General features: G+C 39.3%; 1 protein-coding gene across 3 annotated transcripts in view; it reads left to right on the top strand.

Annotated features, from left to right (window-relative positions):
* The window catches only part of LOC122198746 (programmed cell death 6 interacting protein), a 74,466-nt gene that overhangs the window by 25,694 nt on the left and 23,814 nt on the right, over positions 1-24,958 (top strand). For 2 of the 3 annotated variants that reach the window (XM_042903494.1, XM_042903496.1), the window contains 6 exons: positions 2,142-2,273; positions 13,787-14,009; positions 15,013-15,136; positions 17,364-17,541; positions 21,855-21,966; positions 23,443-23,612. In XM_042903494.1, the coding sequence (XP_042759428.1) occupies positions 2,142-2,273; positions 13,787-14,009; positions 15,013-15,136; positions 17,364-17,541; positions 21,855-21,966; positions 23,443-23,612 (939 nt within the window). The remainder of the gene's footprint in view (positions 1-2,141; positions 2,274-13,786; positions 14,010-15,012; positions 15,137-17,363; positions 17,542-21,854; positions 21,967-23,442; positions 23,613-24,958) is intronic. The other variant, XM_042903495.1, reaches the window with a different exon arrangement.

Raw genomic sequence — 24,958 nt, 5'->3', positions numbered from 1 at the left:
GCCTCTGCCTCCAGTAACTTTGTCACATCAAGGCATTGTGTGATTCTGATTCATCTGCTACAAGCATGGATACGCGTGCATGTTGAGTATTTGCACTTTTAATTATTGTCCTGTTTTCTTAAAGATGAGTCTTAAAGCACAAAACAGACATAAAGACAAAAGGAAAAGAAAGCAGGTTCGTCCAGGACTTTGCTTAGAATTAAGTTTTGCCAACAGAGATAGAAAATTGGGCTGCTGCTGTACAGCTAAGGAAAACAACCGCCTACCTGCTGCCGCACATCAGAGAAAATATTAATTGTTTTACTGTAAGCTTTTCTGAAGTGGCATTTGAAAAGACTAGTCAGTGACGGTCAAACGCAAAGCATATGATTAGACTGACGCGTAAACTCAGAATGATTTAAAAGGAAACTTACAGATTGAGGGAAATGTAGTGGCGTTTCAACTACTCTTTCAGAAATGTTCAGGTAATTCGTTTTGTCTGTATGATAATAGCATATGGTTTTTGTTACATGATCTTTTCTAGGAGAATTTATTGATTTATTTTATTGTTTTAAAGTTTATTTAAGTCATCTCTACACCCACCATGGGGCTGGAACTCACGACCCTGAGATGAAGAGTCGCGTGCTCTTCTGACTGAGCCAGCCGGGCGCCCTGAATTTATTGATCTATAAGTCATTCAGGAAGCCTTGTAAATTATGAAATTGCAGACAGTTTTCGTGGTGAAGTAAAAAAGCATAAATACATCAACGGCACACTCTAGTTTAGTCAGAGAATTAGGGATTGATGTGAGGGAATTGCTGGAGATTTAAAATACACCAAGAGGTTACTAGAAAGTTGCCCAGGACTCTTGGATGTTAATACTGTTACTCCTGAAAAGAGCCTTGGGATCTTCTCTCACCTTGTTTTCATCCGAGAGACTTCACGTTCGGCTGCACAGTGTCCCGTAACATCCTGTTGGGCCATTAGTTCAGTCGTGTCACCGAGAGAAGAATGGCACCTTCAAAGACTTGGAAACTCCCTCTGCAGCATTCCTGGTATTCCTGGAGAATCTCCGGTTAAAACACCAAGCTGCTCCAGCCTTACCTTGAGAACTGGCCTGAGTACAGTCTGAGATTTAGATGTCTTTTTGCCGTTTGACTAATAAAGCTCATAAGGTGTCTTCATATTCTAGTCGTAAAACTGGAATATCTGCAAGTAGTGATCCAGGAAGCTAGGAAGTGACTCCCTGGGAGCCAGGAAAGCGTACCAGGCGGTAATCCAGTGTTTGATTCTTTCCTATTTTTGTCTGGACAGCGATTGCCTAGTTTAAGTCTTGGATTTCCTGTGGCACGTACTCCTAAAGACAGTGAGGTTGCAGGCTGCGATTTGCCGTTTTGGAAGAGCATCTTCCGATATAAGTGCTTCTTGGTTCATATGTTTGGATCTTTTAAAATGAATTTTGACTGGAATCTTCTTCAAAACAAATTAGGGCAGAATAACACTTTATCGTATTAGATATTAACTTAGTGTGTTTGTTTGCTATGTGTTTCTGAGTGTGTAATCTGAAATGTTAGTGTTTATACTAAATAGTCTCTCTATGGCTAGAAATCATCTTTATTAAAAAGTCTCTTAGATATGAATTTAAGTGGGAACTTAATTTACTGTCTTTTGTCTTTTAAAAACACGATGAAACAGTCAGCTATAGAGCATTTTCATTAGTATATGTGAGTAATGGTGGTTTAGTTAACTCTAAGGGCTGGGTAAGGACTCCTAAGAAAGCTTCTAAAGCCTCGTGCTTGGTATTCCTCTGTGAATGTCTGTTCTCCTTCTCTTCCTAATGCATGCTTTCCTTTCTTCTTTGTAAACAAAATGTTGACTTCATGGCTTGATTGAAGACCTTATAAAAACTTAAATTGGCTTCACTTAACAGTGCAAAAAAAACCCCAAAAACAAAACCCCTTAATTTTAATTGGAAGAAAAAAATTGAATTCGTTGACTTCAGTTCCTGCAAAATCATGTTGTCTTCTCTGTTTACACCTAATGACTAACCTGTCTCTAAACCATTAATGGGGTGATTTCTAATTTCTGTCTCCTTTTCCTTTTTCTTCCTGCATCCCGTGTTGTCTGTGGTGGTTTGTGTGGTTGGACTCTCCCCTGGTCAGTATTTTTATTTCCAGGAGGTGTTCCCTGTCTTGGCTGCAAAGCACTGTATCATGCAGGCCAATGCTGAGTACCACCAGTCTATCCTGGCAAAACAGCAGAAGAAATTTGGAGAAGAGATTGCAAGGTTACAGGTGAGTTTCTTGGAAATAAATACTTGAGTAACTTGGCTCTCTCTTTTTTTCCTTCGTGAGATTCCCAGGTTTGTTCATAAAAACCTTTTCTACTCATTGCCCCTATCAGCAGAGAAAAGTGATTGTTTTTATCCTTAAGTTTTACGTGCTGGGTGCTTTTTGAAGTCTTATGTTGTATCGAAAAAATTATGTAAGATTTTCATTCAGTTCTCTTATTTATCCATTTTTTAAATATTTATCTATTTTGAGAGAGAGCGTGTGAGCACACATGCGAGCGGGGGAGGGACAGAGAGAGGGGGAGGAAGAGATTCCCAAGCAGGATACGTACTGTCAGCACAGAGCCCGACGCGGGCCTCGATCCCACGAACTGTGACATTATGACCTGACCTGAAATCAAGAGTCAGACGCTTAACCGACTGAGCCACCCAGGTGCTCCTCCCTGTTTTAATATAGAATAGTCTAAATTAATTACCAAGCTGCTTAACTCGTGGCACACCCTTTGTCTGAATTGGCATATGCAGTTCCACCGCTAGGGGACGACAGTGTAATACAGCTGACCCTTGAACAGCCCTGGTTTAAACTGTGTGGATCCACTTATACACAGATTTTTTATAGAACTGTAAATCTGTCATCTCTTCTCCGTGATTTTAGCATTTTCTTTTCTGTAGCTGACTTTATTATAAGAATACAGCATAAAAAGCATGTAACGTACAAAATATATGTTATTTGTTTATTTTACAGGTAAGACTTCTGGTCACCAGTAGGCTGATAGTAATTAAGCTCTGGGGGAGCCCAGAGTTGTCGCAGATTTTCCATTGTGGGGGAGGGTGTGGGGCCACTAAGCCCTGCATTGCACAGGGTCAGCTGTATCTGTGAACAGATCCTGTAAACGGCAGAGGTTGGTGTTTTGTCCGTCGGTGCGGTTGTCCGTCCTCTCAGCATCGAGGTTGGCAGAAGCCTGCTGTGAACCCGGGTCAATGTCATGAGAGGGGCAAGGGCTGTTCACAGGAGTCGTTTGTATTTTGAGTATTGGTAAGCAGAGGGTAGGGAGAGGACTGTTAGGGGATTGTAAATATGGCCTGGATATTAGAAGATACTCTGCAAGTATTATTTGGGAAGTCCAGATTAATTTGTCTTTTTATGAGAGAAGAACCCCAAGTCTTGTAAAAAAGAAAATGTGTGCTTACACTTCACAACGGACGAGATCAAAGAAAGGCATACTTTGTATTTATTTTTTGAAAAGCATATTTTTTTTTTTTTAATAAAACACAGATATTCCAACATATCTCATTTGTCCAGAGTTCACTTTGATTACGGTAGCTTAGATTCTTACATAAAAATGCTTCTGAAAAAGGGGTTTCCATGGGAAGGATTTTTTTCAGTCTAGCAAATTTAAAGTATTAGAAATTTAGTTTCTTTATTTTCTAGAATTCTAGGACTATTAGTTTCAAGTAAGCTCTTACTTAGTGTCTCTGTCTATTAAACCAGTCACGTAAGAGTTCTTTTTGAAATTTTGATATTTAAAGTCCCGTGTGGAAAAAGGAAACTGTTTCAACCTTGAGCAGTGAGAGATAAAGACTTTTTCCAGTTACAGACGCGTAAGCGTTTGTAGCTTCAGTTTTATAGCGTTAGTCATAGGTCAGAAGTTAGCACAAAAGGGCCATGCCTCTTTCTAGGCCTGAGATTTTGTTGTCGTTGTTGCTTGATTTGAACTCAGAAATAGGCAAACAGAACAAATAGACAAAAAAAAAAAGATGACCAAGAAACCCTAATCTCTGTAGTCTGTGGCTCAAAGTACCCCATGAACCTGATAAAGATCATTACATGGTCCTACCGAGAAACCAGCTTTTCAGTCGTTGCTGTGAGCAGTGGAAAAAAAAAAACATTGGAAATGTCAGGGAAATACAACACAGCAGATAAAATAACAGCAAAGTTAAGACTGTTGCTTGGAATTTACATCTGGGGCCAAGACAAATTGTGGCTGGGCGTGTAGGGCTCATGAGATGCCCTACCAGGATAGTGCCCTTTATTTGGCTACAGAAGCCTGTATACTTGATCATCTTGGTGGAATCCCTAACACTGACGAAGTGTGGCTTTGAAAAAGGCGTACAGATATATGGATACAAAAATGTGTCTCAATAGAATGGATGTGTGTCCGATTTATTTAATTCATTAATGAGGGACCAAGTGAGATGGTGAAACTGGTTTTGCGAAAGTATTGTTTTTTCTTAGTTGTGACAGCAGTTTGTAGGTTTTAAGGAGACTCTTCTTACCAGGAGATATGTGCTGAAGTACTTGGGGATGGAGGCTCATGGTGTCCGAACTTCAGTTCCAAATGATTCTGCAAAAAAGCCCCCTCCCATGTGAAAATGGTAAAGCAAATATGGCAAATTGGTAACAATTGTTGAACCTAAGCATGAGTCTTCTGTTATTCATGGTTGTTTTTTATTTCTCTTCTGTTTATATATTATCATTTTAAATTTTATTGTCAAGTTAGCTAACATACAGACTAGTCATGTCTTCAGAAGTAGATTCCTTGATTCATCAGTTACATAGACACCCAGTGCTCATCCCAACAAGTGCCCTCCTCAATGCCCATCACCCATTTTCCTCACCCCCATCAACCCTCAGTTTGTTTTGTGTATTTAAGAGTTTCTTCTGGTTTGCCTCGCTGTCTGTAACTTACCTTTCCTTCCCTTCCCCTATGGCCTTTTGTTAAGTTTCTCAAATTCCACCTATGAGTGAAATCATAGATCTTTCTTTGACTGACTTACTTCATTTAGCATAATACCCTCCAGTTTTATCCACATTGTTGCAAATGGCAAGATTTCACCTTTTTTCATCGCTGAGTGGTATTCCATTTGTGTGTGTGTGTGTGTGTGTGTGTGTGTGTGTGTGTATGACTTCTAACAATTATGATGGACATATGGACTCTTTCCATATTTGGCTCTTGTAGAAAGCGCTGCTGTAAACATTGGGGTATATATGCCCCTACAAATCAGCACTCCTGTATCCTTTGGATAAATTCCCAGTAGTGCCATTGCTGGTTCATAGGGTAATTCTATTTTTAATTTTTTGAGGAATCTCAACACTTTTTCAGAGTGGCTGCACCAGTTTGCATTCCCACCAACAGAGCTTAGAGGGTTCCCCTTTCTCCACATCCTCGCCAACATCTGTTGTTTCCTGAGTTGTTAATTTTAGCCACTCTGGCTGGTGTGAGGTGGTATCTCTGTGTGATTTTAATTTATATTTCCCTGATGATAGCGATGTTAAGCATGTTTTCATGTGTCTGTCTGTCATCTGGATGTCTTCTTTGGAAAAGTATCTATTCATGTCTTTTGCACATTTCTTCGTTGGATTATTTGTTTTTCAGGTGTTGAGTTTGGTAAGTTTTTTATAGATTTTTTGATACCATTTATTACATATGTCATTTGCAAATATCTTCTCCCATTCCATTGGTTGCATTTTAGTTTCATCGATTGTTTCCTTTGCTGTGCATAAGCTTTTTATCTTGAGGAGGTCCCAGTAGTTCAATTTTGCTTTTATTTCTCAGCTTCCAGAAACATGTCAAATAAGAAATTGCTGTGGCTGAGGTCAAAGAAGTTGCTGCCTGTTTTCTCCTGTAGGATTTTGATGGTCTTCTATCTCACATTTAGGTCTTTTATCCATTTTGAGTTTATTTTTGTGTATAGTGTAAGTGGTCCAGTTTCATTCTTCTGCATGTTGCTTTCCAGTTCTGCCAGCACCATGTGCTAAAGAGACTATTTTTTTTTTTTTCCATTGGATGCTCTTTCCTGCTTTGTCAAAGATTAGTTGGCCATATGTTTGTGGGTCCGTTTCTGGGTTCTCTATTCTATTCCATTGGTCTGTGTGTCTGTTTTTGTGCCAGACTGTCTTGATGATTGCAGCTTTGTAATACAGGCTGAAGTCTAGGATTGTAACGCCTTCAGCTTTGGTTTTCTTTTTCAACATTACTTGGGCTATTTGGGGTCTTTTGTGATTCCATACAAATTTTGGGATTTGTGAATATGGAACCATGTTGGTTGATTTGCGAATATTGAACCAGCCCTGGCAGCCTGGGAATGAATTCCACTTGATCATGGTGAATAACTCTTTTAATGTACTGTTGAATTTAATTTGCTAGTATCTTGTTGAGAATATTTGCATCCATGTTCATCAGGGTCTGTAATTTTCCTTTTTAGTGGGGTCTTTGTCTGGTTTTGGAATCAAGGTAATGCTGGCTTCATAGAATGAGTCTGGAAGCTTTCCTTCCATTTCTATTTTTTGGAACAGCTTGAGAAGAGTAGGTATTAACTCTGCTTTAAATGTCTGGTAGAATTTCCCTGGGAAGCCATCTGGCCCAGGACTTTTATTTGTTGAGAGATTTTTGATAACTGATTGAATTTCTTCACTGGTTATGGGTCTGTTCAAATTTTCTATGTCTTTCCTTTTGAGTTTTGGTAGTGCGTGGGTATCTAGGAATTTGTCCACTTCTTCCAGATTGTCCAGTTTGTTGGCATATAATTTGCATAGTATTCTCTAAAATACAAAATTCTGGGGGCACCTGGGTGGCTCAGTCGGTTAAGCGTCCGACTTCGGCTCAGGTCACGATCTCGCGGCCCCGTGAGTTCGAGCCCCACGTCGGGCTCTGTGCTGACTGCTCAGAGCCTGGAGCCTGTTTCAGATTCTGTTCTCCCTCTCTCTCTGTCCCTCCCCCGTTCATGCTCTGTCTCTCTCTGTCTCAAAAATAAATAAACGTTAAAAAAAATTTAAAAAAGAAAAAAAATAAAATACAAAATTCTGTTTGTATTTCTGTGGTGTTGGTTGTGATCTTTTTCATTCATGATTTTATCTATTTGGGTCCTCTCTCTTTTTCTTTTTGAGAAGTCTGGCTAGGAGTTTACGAATTTTGTTTATTCTTTCAAGAAACCAGCTCTTAGGTTCACTAATCTGTTCTGCTGTTTTTTTAAATTCTATATGGTTAATCTCTGCTCTAATCTTTATTATTTCTCTTCTTCTGCTGGCTTTGGGCTTTCTTTGCTGCTGTATTTCTAGCTCCTTTAGGTGTAAGGTTAGGTTGTGCAGTTGGAACCTTTCTTGCTTCTTGAGATAGGCCTGGATTACAGTGTATTTTCCTCTTAGGACTGCCTTTGCTGGATCCCAAAGGGTTTGGACTGTCATGTTTTCATTTTCATTTGCTTCCATGTATTTTTAAAATTCTTCTTTAATTTCTGGTTGACTCATTCATTCTTTAGTAGGATGCTCTTTAACCTCCATGTATTTGGGGCCTTTCCCAATTTTTTCTTGTGGTTGATTTCAACTTTCGTAGTGTTGTGATCTCAAAGTATGCATGGTATGATCTCAGTCCTTTTATTTTTGCTGAGGGCTGTTTGTGACCTAGTGTGTGATCACTTTTGGGGAATGTTCTCTGTACGCTCAAGAGGAATGTGTATTCTGCTGCTTTGCGATGAAAAGTTCTGAATATATCTGTTGAGTCTGTCTGGTCCAGTGTGTCATTCAGAGCCATTGTCTCCTTATTTATTTTCTGCTTAGATGATCTGTCCATTGTTTTAAGGGGAGTATTGAAGTCACCTACAACCATGGTATTATCATCAATATGTTTACGTTTGCGATTACTTGATATAGTTGGGTGCCTTCACATTGGGGGCATAAATATTTACAATTATTGGCTCTTCTTAATGGATTAACCCCTTAATTATGACATAATGCCCTTCTTCATCTCTTGCTACAGTCTTTGTTTTAAAATCTAGTTTGATCAGGGGCGCCTGAGTGGCTCAGTCAGTTAAGCCTCTGACTTTCAGCTCAGGTCATGATCTCGCGGTTCGTGAGTTCAAGCCCCATGTCGGGCTCTGTGCTGACAGCTCAGAGCCTGGAGCTGGCTTCAAATTCTGTGTCTCCCCCTCTCTCTGCCCCTCCCCTGCTTGTGTGCTCTCTCTCTCTCTCTCTCAAAAATGAATAAATAACATTAAAAAATTAAAAAAAAAAATAAAATCCAGTTTGTCTGACATAGGTGTGGCTGCTCCAGCTTTCTTTTGACATCCGTCTCCTCACTTTCAGTCTGCAGGTGTCCTCAGGTCTAAAATGAATCTTTTGTAGGCAGCATATAGATGGATCTTGTTTTTTTTTATCCATTCTGATACCCTGTGTCTTTTGTTTGGGGCATTTAGTCTGTTCACATTCAGTGTTGTTATTGAAAGATATGGATTTAGTGCCATTGTGTTACCTGTAGGTTTCATGCTTGTGGTGATGTCTCTGGTCCTTTGTAGTCTTTGCTGCTTTCCACTCACAGAGTCCCCCTTAGGATCTCCTGCAGGGCTGGTTTAGTGGTCATGAATTCCTTTGGTTTTTGTTTGTCTTGGAAAGCCTTTACCTTTCTTATTCTCAGTGACAGCCTTGCCAAATAAAGGATTCTGGGCTGCATATTTTTCCTGTTCAGCACATTGACTATTTCCTGCCACTCCCTTCTGGCCTGCTAGGTTTCAGTGGACAAGTCTGCTACTATGCTTATGTGTCTCCCCTTGTAGGTTAAGGCCCGTTTGTCCCGAGCTGCTTTCAGAATTCTCTCTTTATCTTTGTATTTGGCCAGTTTCATTATAATATGTCACGGTGTCGGTCTGATTTTGATTTTGAGGGGAGTTCTCTGTGCCTCTTGGAGTTGGATGTCTGTTTCCTTCCCCAGATTAGGGAAGTTCTCAGCTATAATTGGTTCAAATAAACCTTCTGCCCTTTTCTCTCTCTTCTTCTTCTTCTGGAACTCGTAGGATACAGATATTATTTCGTTTCCTTGAGTCACTTAGGTCTCTAATTCTCCTCTTGTGATCTAGTAATTTCTTTTCCCTCTTTTTTCCCAGCTTCATCATTTTTCATAATTTTATTTTCTATTTTACACATTCTCTCCTCTGCTTCTTCCATGCTTGCTGTCACTGCATCTAGTTTATTTTGCACCTGATTTATAGCATTTCTTCATTTATTGTGACAATACCTTAGATCTTTGCTCTCTGCAGCAATAGATTCTCTGCTGTCTTCCATGCTTTTTTCAAGCCCAGCTATTAGTCTTAAGACTATTAATCTAAATTCTTGTTCAGATATGTTGTTTTGAGCGGTTCTCTGGCTGTCATTTCTTCCTGGATTTTCTTTTGAGGAGAATTTTTCCGTTTCATCTATTTGGCTAGGTTTCTGTCTTTTACGGGTTCTAATCGCTTGTTAAGTGTCCTGCACCTGTGAGTACTACCGTATTTTAAAAGGGGTCATACGCTGTGCAGGGCCTGGCACTTCAGAAGGTGTCTTTTGACTGTGTTGCCTGCGCTCTGTTGCTGCATCTTTGGCTGTTCTGTCCCGCTGCTTTAGTGGTGGATTGTTCGGACCTTCCACCAGGTGTGCGTGGCTTTGTCCGTTGAAGCAACCCTGGACAAAAGGAAAATAAAGTGAAGGCGGGGGAACCTTAGCCTGTACAAAGAAATGAAAGGGGTGGAAAAAAAACACCAGGCAGAGAATCAAAGAAACTATAAGGCTTAATCCAGAGAGAGAAGAAAATAGGAAGGAGATATAAAATATAAAATAAAAAGGGGCGCCTGGGTGTCTCAGTCGGTTGCGCGTCCCGCTTTGGTTCAGGTCACGATCTCACGGGATCGGGCTCTGTGCTGACAGCTTAGAGCCTGGAGCCTGCTTTGAACTCTGTGTCTCCTTCTCTCTCTGCTCCTCCCCCACTCATGCTCTGTCTCTCTCTCCTTCAAAAATAAATAAAAACATTAAAAAAAATTTAAAAAAGAAAAGGTATATAAAGAATAGATTTAAATGCCTGATCAAACAAGCAGAATAAGAATTGACCAAAAATCAAATCAGAAACTACGAGCTAGATTCCAAAGGGAAGAAAAAACAAGAGGAGGGTAGAAAGAAAAAGAAGGGAAAAGAGTGAAGAGAAGGAAACAAAAGAGAAAAAAAATCAAAATTAAAAATTAAAAAAAACAAAACCAAGTCATATCTCTGATAGATAAGACTTAAAAAAAAGCCCTAAAACTATAATGTCTGCCCACCTGCCAAAGTTAATACTGATTAATAATTAATACTAGTAATGTAATATTACTGAAACCTAGTTTAGTTTTCCAAGACGTTTTCTGTAGTGTTCTTTCACAGCTGGTCTGTGCAGAACAAGGTCCTCACGTGGCATCTGGCAGCTGTGTCTTACCAATCTTTAGTTGGTAACCACCTCCCTCTCCTTGCCTGCCATATTGAGTTGTGTGTTTCTTACATGATGTCTGTTACCCCTTTTTTGTTACTTGTGTAAATATTCAATCTTTTTATATTTTTTATTAAACATTTTCTTAATGTTTATTTTTGAAGGAGAGTGTGTGAGTGGGGGAGGGGCAGAGAGAGAGAGAGAGACAGACAGACAGACAGACAGACAGAATCTGAAGCAGGCTCCAGGCTCTGAGCTGTCAGCGCAGAGCCCGACATGGGGCTCGAATTCACAAACTGTGAGATCATGACCTGAGAGGAAGTCAGACGCTCAATGGACTGAGCCACCCAGGCGCCCCCATATTTCAATCTTTTTAAAAATGATTTTGGGTTTTTCTTCACTTTCTTGCCTGAGTTCTGTCAGTTCCTGTTCCACATTTCTCTTGCTGTCTGCTCTCACCTGCTGTTGTCTAGGCCATCTGGTCCTCTGTTCGCGTTTTGTGTTCTTTTGATACTATGATTATATGCTTAAGTTTTTAGTTTATTTTAGCTTTTTCAGCATGCTGTTTTCATCTGCTTTGTGACAATATTTCCTTGGTGAATTTTCATTACCTATTGGAAAGTTACATGCTCATTTTCATCCTTTTCCTTCTGGTTTCTTTGTGTTGAAGCAGATGGGATGCCTTTTCCGTTACTTGTGTTTGGATGAGATTGATTTTAGGTAGAGGAGTCGCAAGAGGCTCCTGAGTGGGGGCATGCCCCCCTCCGGTCGTGTGGTAGCGTTCTGAGCCTCTTTGTGTCGGGGCTCCCTCCTCGGCTTCACTTCTTTGGCTCTCAAAGCCTAGCCTGCTTGAGGAAGGACTCTTCCTCCGTACCTGTGTTTCCCTGAATCCCTCACGGCCTTTCCTTTGCGAGGTGCTGTGTCCGCTCTGAGAGTCTGTTATTTTGTGGACCTGTTGGAGTGCTTGCCCCCTTTCTTCTTTTTCCCTGGTTTCACTCCTCCTATCTGCTTCCCCCGGCCTCCCTGCCCTCGATTAACCTGCCTCTTGCTCTCAGCAGTTCCCTCTCGGGATGAGGCCTCTCAGCACTCCCATTTTTCCTGCGACCTTTTGGTGGCTGATGAGGACCAGTTGGCTTTGCCTTTATCATCTGTTGGCACTTGTTTCCTTATTCCGTTTCATTGTTTTCAAATTTGCTTCAAGTCCTTTTCACTCACGGGGGTGGGCCCTTAGCAATCCCTTTTTTTCCCCAGTGTACTTGGTGTATCTTATCATTCTAGTACCAACTTTGCTATTTGAGGGGAGTGTTTGACCACATATTTAAGAATCACATTTGAAAAGCGATTTAAATTTGTGCCCTTTCTCATCTCCTAGTATAACTAAAGATGTAGCTTTTGTTTTGCTCTGTTGATTTTGCATGTGAGCTGCCTCTTATTTAGAATAGTTCAGTTGACTTTTTTAGGTTTTCCTGGTGTATAAAACATCATCTGTAGATGATCATTTTTTCCTTTTCTTTATACCTTCTTTATACCTCTTAATTTCATTTTTTTATCTAGATGTTTTGACACATTCTAAGGTTGTTGATGATACTGTTTCATTTTGGCTACAGGAATATTTTCTGCTAAGTATGTTAGCAGGTTTGGGGGTTGAGATTTTATCATGTTAATGAATTGGATATCTATTTTGATTTTACTAAGATTTTCAAAAAGATCAGTGATGAATATTGAATATTATCAAATGCTTTTCAGTATCTGTGGAAATAATTTGATTTTTAAAAATTTAAATCTATTATTTGGATAATACATAAATAGGTTTTCTTAAACCATTCTTGTATTTCTATAACTTTGCTGTTTCATATTTGCTTTCTCTCCTGTGGTTACTCTCTATAGATGTTCTTTATATGCCTGAGAATACTTTATATTCTCTAGTTGTGGTGTCCAGGGTTCTGAATGTCTGGTAGGTCAGACTCATTAATTATGTTATTCACATCTTCTATAGTCTTACAGTTTTTTTGTTTACTTGGTCTGTCATGCTGAGACAGGAGTGTTAAAATCTTCCCCTCTGATGAGGGGTAAGTTTATCAATTTCTCATTGTAACTTTATATACATAGAGTCTTGTTAAATGCAAAATTTAAGAAGTTTTAGGTCTTTCTGGCAGATTGGCAGATCTCAAGCATTAAGCACTGAATTTGTCCCTGATGATGCCTTTGGCTTCATTGCCTCTGTTATCTGCTGTTATTATATTTGAAACCACCTAAGTAATGTAATTTAAGCTCTAAATTTATGTGAGGCATATGCTCATCTTATGAATTATGAAGGTAGACCTTTTATTTTTGTTTTTAAATGTTTATTTAGAGAAAGAGCGTGAGCGGGGGAGGGGCAGAGAGAGAGGGAGAGAGAAAATCTCAAGCAGGCTCTGCACTGTGAGTGCAGAGCCCGACACGGGGCTCAGTGTCATGAACCGTGAGATCATTACCTTAGCTGAGATCAAGAAGTCAGATGCTTTAACCACCTGAGCCACCAGGTGCCTGAGAGTAGACCTTTTTAAAAAAATCTATTCCTTTTTTTTTTTTTAAGTTTATTTATTTTGAGAGAGACTGCACAAATGGGGGAGGGGCAGAGAGAGGAGGACAGAGGATCTGAAGTGGGCTCTGTGCTGACAGCAAACAGCCCGACGCAGGGCTTGAACTCACAAACTGTGAGATCACGACCTGAGCTGAAGTTGGGTACTTAACCGACTGAGCCATCCAGGCGCCCCTAAAAAAATACGTTCCCGTCAATGCTGAGGTAACATGCTTCTTTGTTGACTTCTTGTGTTGGCTGGGTACTTTTTTTCTGACCCAGCCTTTCACTGTTGGAGTAGACATTTGAGGTTCCTGCCTCCATGTGGGGCAGTGAGACGAATGTTTCCGTAGATGGAGATGTGTTTGTTTTAAGACCCCTGTTTCAGGTCTTCATGAGAGCTTGTAAGACGTTTTAATTGCTAGTCCTTTGGGTTATAGAAATACTCGACAGCCAGCCTTCCTCAATGTTGGTTTATACTTACTGGCCTCACTTACTATACTTACTGGATTTTTTTTTTTTTTTTTTTTTTTTTTTTTACTTGGTAATTCACACATGTGTTGGGACGGATGCCTACTATGTTTATTCTTCATTTTTGATATTTTGGAATTTTGGGATGGGATAATTTTTAGGTTATTCTGTTGACCACATTGCTGGAAATGCATGTCCTCAAAGAAATTTTTTAAAAACCATTGCTTAGATCATTGGTTGAGAAAAACAAAACTTTTTTTTAACATTTTTTTTTTTTTTTTTTAGCACGCAGCAGAATTGATTAAAACAGTGGCATCTCGCTATGATGAATATGTCAATGTGAAAGACTTTTCTGACAAAATCAGCCGTGCCCTTTCTGCAGCAAAGAAGGATAATGACTTCATCTATCATGATCGAGTTCCAGACCTTAAAGATCTGGACCCAATTGGCAAAGCCACACTTGTGAAATCTACCCCAGTCAGTGTCCCCATCAGCCAGAAATTCACTGGTATGTCAAGTACTCAGATACGCTTTAATCTTACTCATCTTTTCCCCAGTTTAATCTGTTGTTTTTGGTAGTGAAAATCACATAACTGCTATTGTATGTTTTGAATATGATTTGCATTCATGTTCAAGATGAATATGAGAATCAAAATGAAGTGTTGTATCTACAGTGAAAATTCAAGATGGAAAGTAAATGGTAATAAACCATGCAGTCATAAAATTTGAAAGTACATTTGAGTAATGATTGAGACTTTAAGCATTTGTCATTTTAACATTTGTTATATTATTTAGGAGTCTGCTATTAAAAATAAACATTCATAAATATGACTTTAAATGTATAAACTTACAGAGTCATGGTTGTATGGGATAAATGTTATAATATCCTTGGATTTTGTAGATGTATTCAGTGTATAGTAGTTTCTAGCTGAGATCCCAAGGATAGTATTGTACGTTATTGGGAAAGGCTGATTATTTTATTTATTTCTGTTTAGCAAACAAGATGTGTTTACCATGTGCCAGGGACTCTTAAGTACAGATAACCAGCTCATAATTAATATTCTCACGGTAGTCTCATGAGATGGGTACTATTGTTATCCATAACCCTTTGAGTGATGAGGATATTGACGCACAGAGTGCTTGAATAATTTGCCCGATGTTGCAGAGCTAGAAAGTGGTGGAAGGAGCTGGAAATTAAACCCAGGCAATGTGGACTGCTTAACCAGTATAATCAACTAATAAAGAGTGTAGATCTTCTTCACCAAAGAAGTCAATGACAAACACATCTTGAAACGTTAAGAAAATTAAGTTCAAAGAAAAAGCTCTCATTGTTCGTGAATATAGTGCTCTAAAAATTCTCTCCATCGTTGTACTTTCAGTAGTGATTTAGTTTTGATTTTTAAATATTTGTAGACTTTTTATGTGACTATAGGAAAGGGAATATGAGCATTCACTTTACAGATGGACTTTGTGTCTTGAAATTTTGTTGAAATTCACATTGCTCATTTTAGATTTGTTTGAAAGTATGGTTCCTGTGTCAGTGCAGCAGTCGTTGGCCGCCTATAATCAGAGGAAAGCTGACTTAGTTAACAGATCAATTGCTCAAATGAGAGAAGCCACCACTTTGGCAAATGGGTAGGTACAGCTTTAACTTCCATAAATATATCTGTGAAGTTGTAATGTTTTCTGTTTGATTGTTACCCTAACTAAATAGTTTATGAGCGTTTGGTTTTCTGAGCTTGGAAGTAGCAAATACACATTCCTGTGCACTCTGGGTGGATGCTCTATCTGCGAAGTCCTAGGAAATAGACTTGCAAGAAACTCGGTTACTGAAACTAGTGAGAGTGTTTGACCACTAATTTACATGGTAGGAGATACTTATTTGAGGGAAGTGAGAAGTAGAAACGAACTTGTAAGTTAAGATAGATAGCATGGTACATGGTTCAGCATTCTGAACTGATTTTTGTTAATGGTGGATTGAAGAGTAACAAAATAATTCATTGGCTTTTAAAGTGTCTTCAGTATAATTTTCAATGAAGTACAACAGATAGACCCACTTGAAGTGTATAGTTCAGTTCTTTCTGATCAGCTTACACCACGTAACCACCACCACCGCGATCAAGGTAGAGAACATTTACATCACCCTGAACAGTTGCTTTGTGCCACTTCAGTCCTTCTTCCCCTGGCCCTTAGCCACTGCTCATCTGCTCCCTGTCACCCTAGGTCGGTGTCACTTTTGACACAGGTTAATACAAACATAGCGTGTGCATCACATTACATGTACATTACGGTATACAGCACGTTAGGGTGTTGCCGCAGTATGTACGGATGGAACCCTTGCGGTATGTTCAGCGCACGTAGCGTGTACTCAGAATGTGTTCGGCTTCTTTCACTTTGCGTAATGTTTCTGAGATTCATCTGTGTGGTATGTATCAGTTTGGTCCTTTTTATTAGTGAGCAGCATTTCATTTTATGGTTAAATAGCAGTTTATTCTACATTTGCCTGTTGGTGGACATTCCACGTGCTGTGAGCACCGATGTGCAAAGCTTTGTGTGCACAGGTTTTATTTCCTTCGGGTAAATACCTAGGATGACAGTTGCTGAATCGTCCGGTTGCTGTAGGCCTGACTTCATGCAGAACAGCCGGATTGTTTTCCAGCGTGGTGGCTCCAGTTCATATTCCCGCCTGCACTTTTTGGGAACCCTGCATCCGTGGCAGCACTTTGTATTGTCAGTCTTTTTAATAGTTTTAGCCGTTTTAGTATGTGTGTAGCAGAATCTAATTGTGGTTCGGTTTACATTCCTGTGATTACTAATGATGTTGAGTAACTCTTCGTGTGCTTACTAGCCATTCGTCTGTCTTTTGTAACGTATCTGTTGATATTTTATGCTCGTTTGTTAAAATCGAGTTTTTCTTGTTCTTAGTATATTTTAGAGCAAGTCCTTTGTCAGGTATATGAAATTGAGAATTTTTTTTTCCTAGTTAGTTTAATTTTTCAGGTTTTTAATTTTGATGGATGCATGGATTTTGACCTGACTTTTCTTTTTCTAGCAAGAAAACATAAGTTTACCTTAATAACCCCTCCGTTATGTAAATGAAATAATACTTGATACTGTGCTACAAAACTGAGAACAGATGAAGATTCTGTGATTAATACCTAGATCAATTTTGTAGTCTTGACGTTCTGCTTAGATGACATGAAATTACAACTATTTTGTGTATTATTTCTGACTCACCAGTGACAGTATAACAACAGAAGTATGGTAAAAGTTTGTATTTTTTAAGATAGAATTTTTGATTTTTAATTTCTTAGACTAAAAGAAGTTAAGTTTGAGCTTGAGCTCAAGGTAGCTCATGTTTTTTAATGTATATTTCTTACTTTTTGGCTTTTAATTCTGAACTGTGATCTTAATTCTTTAACAATTTTGTTTTATCAATCACTGATTTCATTTTTTTAGTCCTGTATCTTTGCTTTATTTTTCCATTGATGAGGGTTGTCAATTATTTTGGGGTGTGAACTCCATTGCTATTGATTAGGATATACAGGAGATTAATGTTAAAAATTTTTTTTAATGTTTATTTTTGAGAGAGAGAGAGCGAGCGAGTGAGCATGAGTGGGGGAGGGGCAGAGAGAGAGGGAGACACAGAATCTGAAGGGGGCTCCAGGCTCTGAGTTGTCAGCACAGACCCCGATGCGGGGCTCGAACTCACAGACTGAGAGATCATGACCTAAGCCGAAGTCGGACGCTCAACCGACTGAGCCACCCAGGTGCCCCTTTTTTAATTTTTTTTTTTAACGAGGAGATTAATGCTTTAAAGATGGTTTAGACCTCAAGATGACACAGTATCTCATTTTTTCAGGGTGTTAGCTTCCCTTAATCTTCCAGCAGCAATTGAAGATGTGTCTGGAGATACTGTACCTCAGTCTATATTGACTAAATCCACATCTGTGATTGAACAGGGAGGCATCCAGACTGTTGATCAATTGATCAAAGAGCTACCTGAACTACTACAAAGAAATAGAGAAATCCTAGATGAGGTATGTTTTAAGAGATTTGTTTTTCAAGTAAAAACTGCTCTACGCCTTGGTGTCCAGTGGGGATAAGGACTGGTTGCTTTCTTTTGTTGGGTTTCGTAGGGTAATACTCACCATCTTGATGAATTTACTGTGGCCGAGGGCCTGCCTTTCAACTTCAAGAGGAGTTCTGATGGAGGGAGAATGAATTCATACATGCCTTAAGGGTGTATAAATGCACACTAATGAAACTCATGTGACCATGATATAGTATTGATATACTGTGAGAAATTACTGTCACACAAACTGTTCAGACTCTTCATAATTAATGACTTCTTTTCTATGAAAGATTAGATTTCTTGGTAAATGTAGAATCAGATTGAGGAGGTTAGGCCATCAAATGTTTTATAAGCCCACTGTATCCATCTTCCAGTAAGAGAGGGCATTTTATCAATGGGTATGGAACAGTAAAGTTTTTTGGCCAAAGTCAGCTGTTTGACAGTGTTAATTCTCCGTTTACAATGCCTTCACCTCTTTCTCCTCATTGATTCACTTCTTTCTTTAGTGATAAATATATTCAAAATGGTTATATAGGCTTTTGCCACTTGAGGAGTCACGTCTTTCAGGTGACTTCTGTTAATCAGTGCTTTAGTCCATGGTGTTTAGTTTTCAGCTGACTTGCAGAGAATTTTGTATTTACATCATTTCCAAGTACTTTGGGACAGGGATAGAGGACTTCAGTAGCGTTGACCCTCGCACAGCATGGGGTGCTGACCCTCCCTCCCCCATGCAGTCAGAGATCTGAGTGTAACTTTGGACTCAGACATAACTACTCATAACCTACTGTTGACTGGAAGCCTTACTGGTGACATTAATAGTTAATTCACCCATATTTTGCATGTTATATATATTATATTCTGCATTCTTAAACTAAGAAATGTTACTAAAATCGTAAAGAAAATCATAAAATCCTAAGAATCCTACATTCATAATATTGTACTGTAAAAAATCCGCATGTAAGTGGACCTACAAAATTCAAAGCTATGTCATTCAAGGAGCATCTGTACAGTGTGAACCATGGGGAGGAGAGTATTTACCTCCTGGGTTTTGTTTGTTTGTTTGTTTGTTTGTTTTCTTTTTAAGGGTTTTCTAAAGTAAAAGAGTGAAACCTGTAACCTATGGAACATAGTACGTGCTTAATAAATGATAGCTGTTATTACTATTACCACCATATTACTATGATGATGAGAGTATAGTCACTATACTAACTGATGCAGAAGTGGTTGTGGTGGCATATTAGCTACTGAAAAAGGTTAGAAAACTTACATGAAAACTTACTGCAGTATTGGCCTGGGGAATCTGATTCATGAGCGGTTCTACATTAATTATACCATCAATGTTACCAACCTCATCTATGTAGAGGTAGTCAGTGATCAGATAATTGAAAGCAAACAGAATTGATGGTACAGAGTTCAGTGCCAAAACCTTGCTGTACCGAGCTTGTTAGAAGTGCAGCATCTCAGACCCCATCTCAGACCTTCTGAATCAGGATTTGCATTTAACAAGATCGCAGGGTCATTTGTGTGTACGCGAATATTTAACAGACACTGCTCTTGAGGTCATAGACTTGGTTGATTTTTATGTCAAGCAAGCTTTTATCTGGTGTTGCAATTGAAAGGGCGTTACAATAGTAGAGAGCCATGGGGAGAACAAGGGGGAGAGTGCTATTTAAGGTCACACGAAAGTGGAAGCAGCAGGAAGTAATTGACAGGGAGGGAGAAGACAGATGCTGGAAAATGCAGGTATCGCAAGGCAAATATCAGTCTGGGGACATTTAGTCAGTGGAAGTTACAGTCGTAAACCGTTCTTCAATGTTGGAGTTGGAGTTGGATTTGATTCCCGGGTTTTGTTCTTAGCTGTGACCCTGGGCAGATTACTTAACAATCCTGTCTCATTTGACTTACCCCCCAAAATGGGAGAATAGTGTGTATCACGTAAGATAGCTACCAAGTGGGATCTTGCGTGTACCTGCTAGTTGGTAGTTACTAAATATCACTGTATTTCCTTGACTGTAAGATGTCATTGACTGGAAGATGCATATTTGATCTTGAAGCGAGTTCTATGGACAAAGAACACTGCCTATTGAGATGCTGTATTTCAGTGTAGTTGTGAGGAGCATTTGGTAGAAATACTAGTGTGTGAAGAGCTTCCCTTCTAATTACAGTCAGACTGGCATTCTGAGTGTGTGTGGTACGTGTCTGTTGCCTGCCTGTCTTAACATGAGGGACTTTCACTTGCCTCATTTGATGTTTCTAACAGCCTTCCGGAGTAGTCACTCTTACCTGGTCAGCTGTACTTGGAGAGTCTCCTCTGGAGTAAGTTGTGAGTAAGTTGTGGAGTCAGGTTGGGAAGCCGGTGTTCTTTGGTGGCTTTTAGAAATTTAGTTTAGTCTTGATTTTCAGAATTTTGAAGTGTCCAATTAGTTTAATTTTTAGATAATCAATTTATCATTGCCAGGGATCTGTTGGGTCTTTTAATCTTCACTCCCTGTCCGTGGATTCTGTTTCTTCAGTTATTTCTTTTCCGTTATCTCCTAACGAATTTCTTCTAGTGAATGATGGTTCTTTTGATGATGATCAGTTTTCATATCTCTTAACATTTCTTTGACTTTTTCTCTTTGCGCCTCTGGCCCGCCTTCGGCTCATTAATTGGTTATTAGCCGTGCTTTTTGTGCTTTTCAGCCATTCTGTTGAGTTTTTGTTTTTCATTTTATCGATACCTTTTGTTTTCATCATATCTGATTCTTAAAAAACAATCTCCTGTGTTTATTTCACAACTGCATGTCTGTTTGTTTTTGAGGTAAAATTTGCATAACATAAAAGTCCTCATTTTAACCTTAAAGTGTACAAGATGGTGGCATTTAGTGCATTCGTCTTGTTGTGCAAGCGTGCACTGTCCAATTTCAGAGTGCTTCTATCACCCCCGGAAGAAACCCCCATCCTCATTAGCAGTCACTCCTCATGACCCCTTGCCCCGTCTCTAGGCGGCTGCTAATCTGATTTCTCCCTCTGGATTTGCTTCTTCTGGACATTTCATGTGAATGGAATCGTAGACGGCATGTGCACCTTCTGCCTCTGTCACTGAGCACGATGTTTTCAGGTTCATCCGTGTTATAGTGTCAGCACTTAATTTCTTTTTATGGATGAATAATACTTCGATCGTATGGAGGCATCACCTACTGTTTATCCATTTATCAGTAATAGATATTTGGGATGTTTCGCTTTTTTGGTTATTAATAATGTTACTTGGGAACGTGTTTTAAGCACCTGTTTGAAATTCTCTCAGGTATATACAGAGGAGTGGAGTTGCTGGGTCATATAGGAATTCTATGTGCAACTTTTTTAGGAACCGTCGAACTATTTTCCAGAGCAGCTGCACCATTTTACATTCTTACCAGCAGTGTGTGAAGGCTCCAGTTTCTCTACATCCTTGCCAACCCTTACAATTGTTCTGTTTTTCAATTCTAGCCAGCCTTGTGGGTATGGAGTGGCATCTCATTGTGGTTTTGACTTAACCTTTATACAGAAAATCCTAAAGTTAGTGGTTTAATAGGGATTGCACTGAACGTTTTGAGCAATTTGGGGAGTATTGCCAATCTTTACAATATTAAATCTTCTGTGAATACGGAAGGGATGTCTTTCCATTTATTTAGGTCTTCTTTAGGTTCTTTCAACAGTGTTTAGTAACTTTTAGGGTATAAGTCTTGCACCTCCTTGGTTAAATTTATTCCTAAGTGTTTTATTCTTTTGATGCTATTTAAATGCAATCGTTGTCTTAATTTCCTTTTTGGATTGTTCATTGCTACACTATAGAAATGCAACTGATTTTGTATGTTTCTCTTGTATTCTGTAACTTTACTGAATTTGTTTATTATTTCTCATGGTTATTTTGTGGATTCCTAAGGATTTTCTTTATGTAAGGTCATGTAATCTGCAAGTAGAGGTAGTTTTACTTCTTCCTTTTTGGAATCTTTGTTTAAAGTAGTTTTGGTGTATGGGTATACATGTTCTCTTAGTTACTCTTCCCTTTTAATTTACTGAATAAGGTAATGGCTAAATGCAGCCCTGCATCTTATAAGACTTTGTGTTAAATATGTCGTAAGTTGGATATGTGCAACAGAACTGTTGTACCAGTTGGTACCCCAGCCAGTAACGTAGGGGCACTCAGTCCCATCTCACTAATTCTCACCTGTCTTGAGTCTGATCATTTAAAAAGTGTTTTAAATTTTTTATTATCAGAAATGATATTTCATTGTTGCTTTGCCCCCTTTTTAAAAGTCATTAAGATTGTTGGATGAAGAAGAAGCAACTGACAATGATTTAAGAGCAAAATTCAAGGAACGCTGGCAAAGGACACCATCTAATGATCTCTATAAGCCTTTAAGAGCAGGTAAAAATGTGCATAAATGGCTTTCGCTTGCATAAGTTCCCCATTTTTTTAAAGGTGTTATTTTTAAGTAATCTCTATATCCAGCGCGGGGCTCAAAGTCACAACACTGAGATCAAGAGTCATGTGCTCTTCTGACTAAGCCAGCCAGGTGCGCAATAAATTCCCGATTTGGACCCACATTTTTGATTGATTAAATTCGGGTCATTTGTAAACCAGTAGTTACTAAAACTACTATTATGAAAACACAGGTGTTTTTCTCAGTTCATTGTAAGATAAAAACTAAGTAACAGAGGTAGTCCATGTTCATTTCATTGTAAGAAGTTCGGATTCTTAAAAATGGTATAAAGTAAAAATTAAAATGATTCTGGGGGCGCCTGAGTGGCTCAGTCGGTTAAACCTCCGACTTCGGCTCAGGTCATGATCTCACGGCTGATGGGTTCGAGCGCTGCATCAGGCTCTGTGCTGACAGCTCAGAGCCTGGAGCCTGCTTCGGATTCTGTGTTCCCCTCCTTCTCTCTGCCCGTTCCCCACTCACACTCTGTCTCTCTGTCTCTTAAAAAAATAAATAAACATTAAAAAAATTAAAAAAAAAAAAGATTCTGTAACTCTCTTTTCCTATTCCAGGGCCTGTGCATCTTTTTTGTTTTTTTTTTAAATAGCTTCCCCATGGGAAGCATATTTGTAAAAAATAAATGAGATCATATTATATACATATGGTTTTGTAATTTAATTTCATTTAGTAGTGGGTGGAAAATAGGAATTTTATCAGTTAATTAAAAAAATATTTTTTTAAACGTTTATCTTTCGAGAGAGAGAGAGAGAGAGAGAGAGAGAGAGAGAGAGAGAGTATGGTGGGGGAGGGGCAGAGAGCTATGGAGACACAGAATCCACAGCAGGCTCCAGGCTCAGGGCTGGAACTCATGAACCGTGAGATCATGACTTGAGCCGAAGTTGAACACTTAACCAGCTGAGCCACCCAGGTGCCCCACCAGTTAATTTGAAGTCAAATTATTATTTTTTAAGACTTTAATTATTAAGATTTGTGTTTGTTAGATAAATGTTACGGTTGCTAGAGACTTGTTTTACTTCTCTGTAAAAGGAATTAATACAGTTGATTTTTTCTGAAAATATATTTGCTGTTCTTTAAAGTCAAGTTGAAACTGATCTTTTGAGAATAAGTTGTAACAATTTTTGGAGTGTTTCTATCTTAATGAGTTGGAGGAATACATTAAACTGATGTCAGCTTTTTTTTGGTGGACAATAACCATAAATGTATTTTAAGGTTTAACTGCAATTTTCCAGAAATAAAAAATGCCAAGAGTGACAGGAGCTCAGTTTCTGTTATGTAGTGAAATGGAACCCATAGAAGAGGGGGAAAAGGTAAATTTGGAGCGCAGAACTAAAAGTATAACCGACCCATAGATGTTACTGTTCAAATCAGTGCTGTGCTCAAGTGACATTTTTTTTCCCCGACAGAGGGAACCAACTTCAGAACAGTTTTGGATAAAGCTGTGCAAGCAGATGGGCAGGTGAAAGAACGTTACCAGTCTCACCGAGACACCATTGCCCTTCTGTGTAAGCCGGAGCCTGAGCTGAACGCTGCCATCCCTTCTGCTAACCCAGCGAGGACCATGCAGGGCAGCGAGGTAAGAAGATGCATTGTCATGTGGGTGGTCATCTGCTTATGAAAACGACGTTCAAGCCATTATGAGCACAATGAATTGCCAGTTTCATAGTGTCATCTTTTAAAAAATGCAGACACAAATTGAGGTTCGTATGTATAAAGTAGAACATATACATTGTGTAGTATGTAACTACATTGGTGATATTACTATCCTATAATAATAATTTCCATTTATTGAGTGTTTCCTACAAGCTTAGTACTGTATTCTGGATACTCAGTATGTAGTTCAGGTTTTATAAAAGGAAGAGGCTTGGAGGCGTAGAAACTTCCCTGAAGTAGAAGGACTGGGTTTGGCCAGATGTTTTTCTGACCACACCTTTTTTTGTTTTTAGTTCCATCATTCCCTGCTTCCTTCCACTGTATTCCACTGGGACTGTCTCTAAAGGAAAAATCAACCAGCTGTGCGTGTTAACCCGTGGGTAACGTCATCGTGGCATTTCTACCTGTGACAGGAAGGGGAAGACCAATAGTAGGGCATGTGAGTCAGAAAGTCCTAAGAGGAGAAGGTGCAAATATGCCTTAGTGGCTGATTACTGTGCCGAGATGTAGTAGAATAAGATAGAGGCCCTGAAGTGCATAGGAAAATAAGCCAAAGGGCAAGAAACGTTTGCTGAAAACTTCTTGAAATAGGTGAATTTCCTGGGGTAGTAGGTCTCAAAAGTTATCAGTGTTGTGCGTTGTCTTTCCACAGAAACATTTCATGTATTTATTCAACCAAGACTTCTTGGATACGTAAGGCACTATGCTAGGTACTTGGAAAAATCAGCAATGAATCATACACAACCTTTGCCCTCAATTTTCAGTCCAGTGTGGAAGATTAGCCATATACAAGGAGAACTGTAATACAGGGTAGAAATGCAGAAGTGTTGTGACTATAGAAAGTGTGCTGGGGCACCTGGGTGGCTCAGTTGGTTGAGCATCCGACTTCGGTCCAGGTCATGATCTCGAGGCTGACAGGTTCGAGCCCCGCGTCAGGCTCTGTGCTTATGGCTCGGAGCCTGGAGCCTGCTTTGGGTTCTGTGTCTTCCTCTCTCTCTCTGCCCCTCCCCCGCTCATGCTGTGTCTCTGTGTGTCTCAAAAATAAATATAAACATTAAAAAAAAAAAAAGAAAGTATGCTGTGAGGATTTAGATGACTAAGCACTTAAATGCTAGCATTTCTTAAGAAGCTTCTTAAGAAATTGGCACATGGTGAGAACAGAGTTGACAGGCAGACGGAGTGAACACATAAACTCCGAGGAAGACTGAGTGGGTATGTCCAGAGACGCTGTCAGAGAGATTCAGTGGAAATGAGCCCCCACGGTGAAGA

This window comes from Panthera leo, chromosome C2, assembly GCF_018350215.1.
Source record: "Panthera leo isolate Ple1 chromosome C2, P.leo_Ple1_pat1.1, whole genome shotgun sequence".
NCBI lineage: Eukaryota > Metazoa > Chordata > Mammalia > Carnivora > Felidae > Panthera > Panthera leo.
The sequence above is the reverse complement of the archived record's forward strand: the minus strand, read 5'-3'. Positions and strand labels throughout refer to the sequence as shown.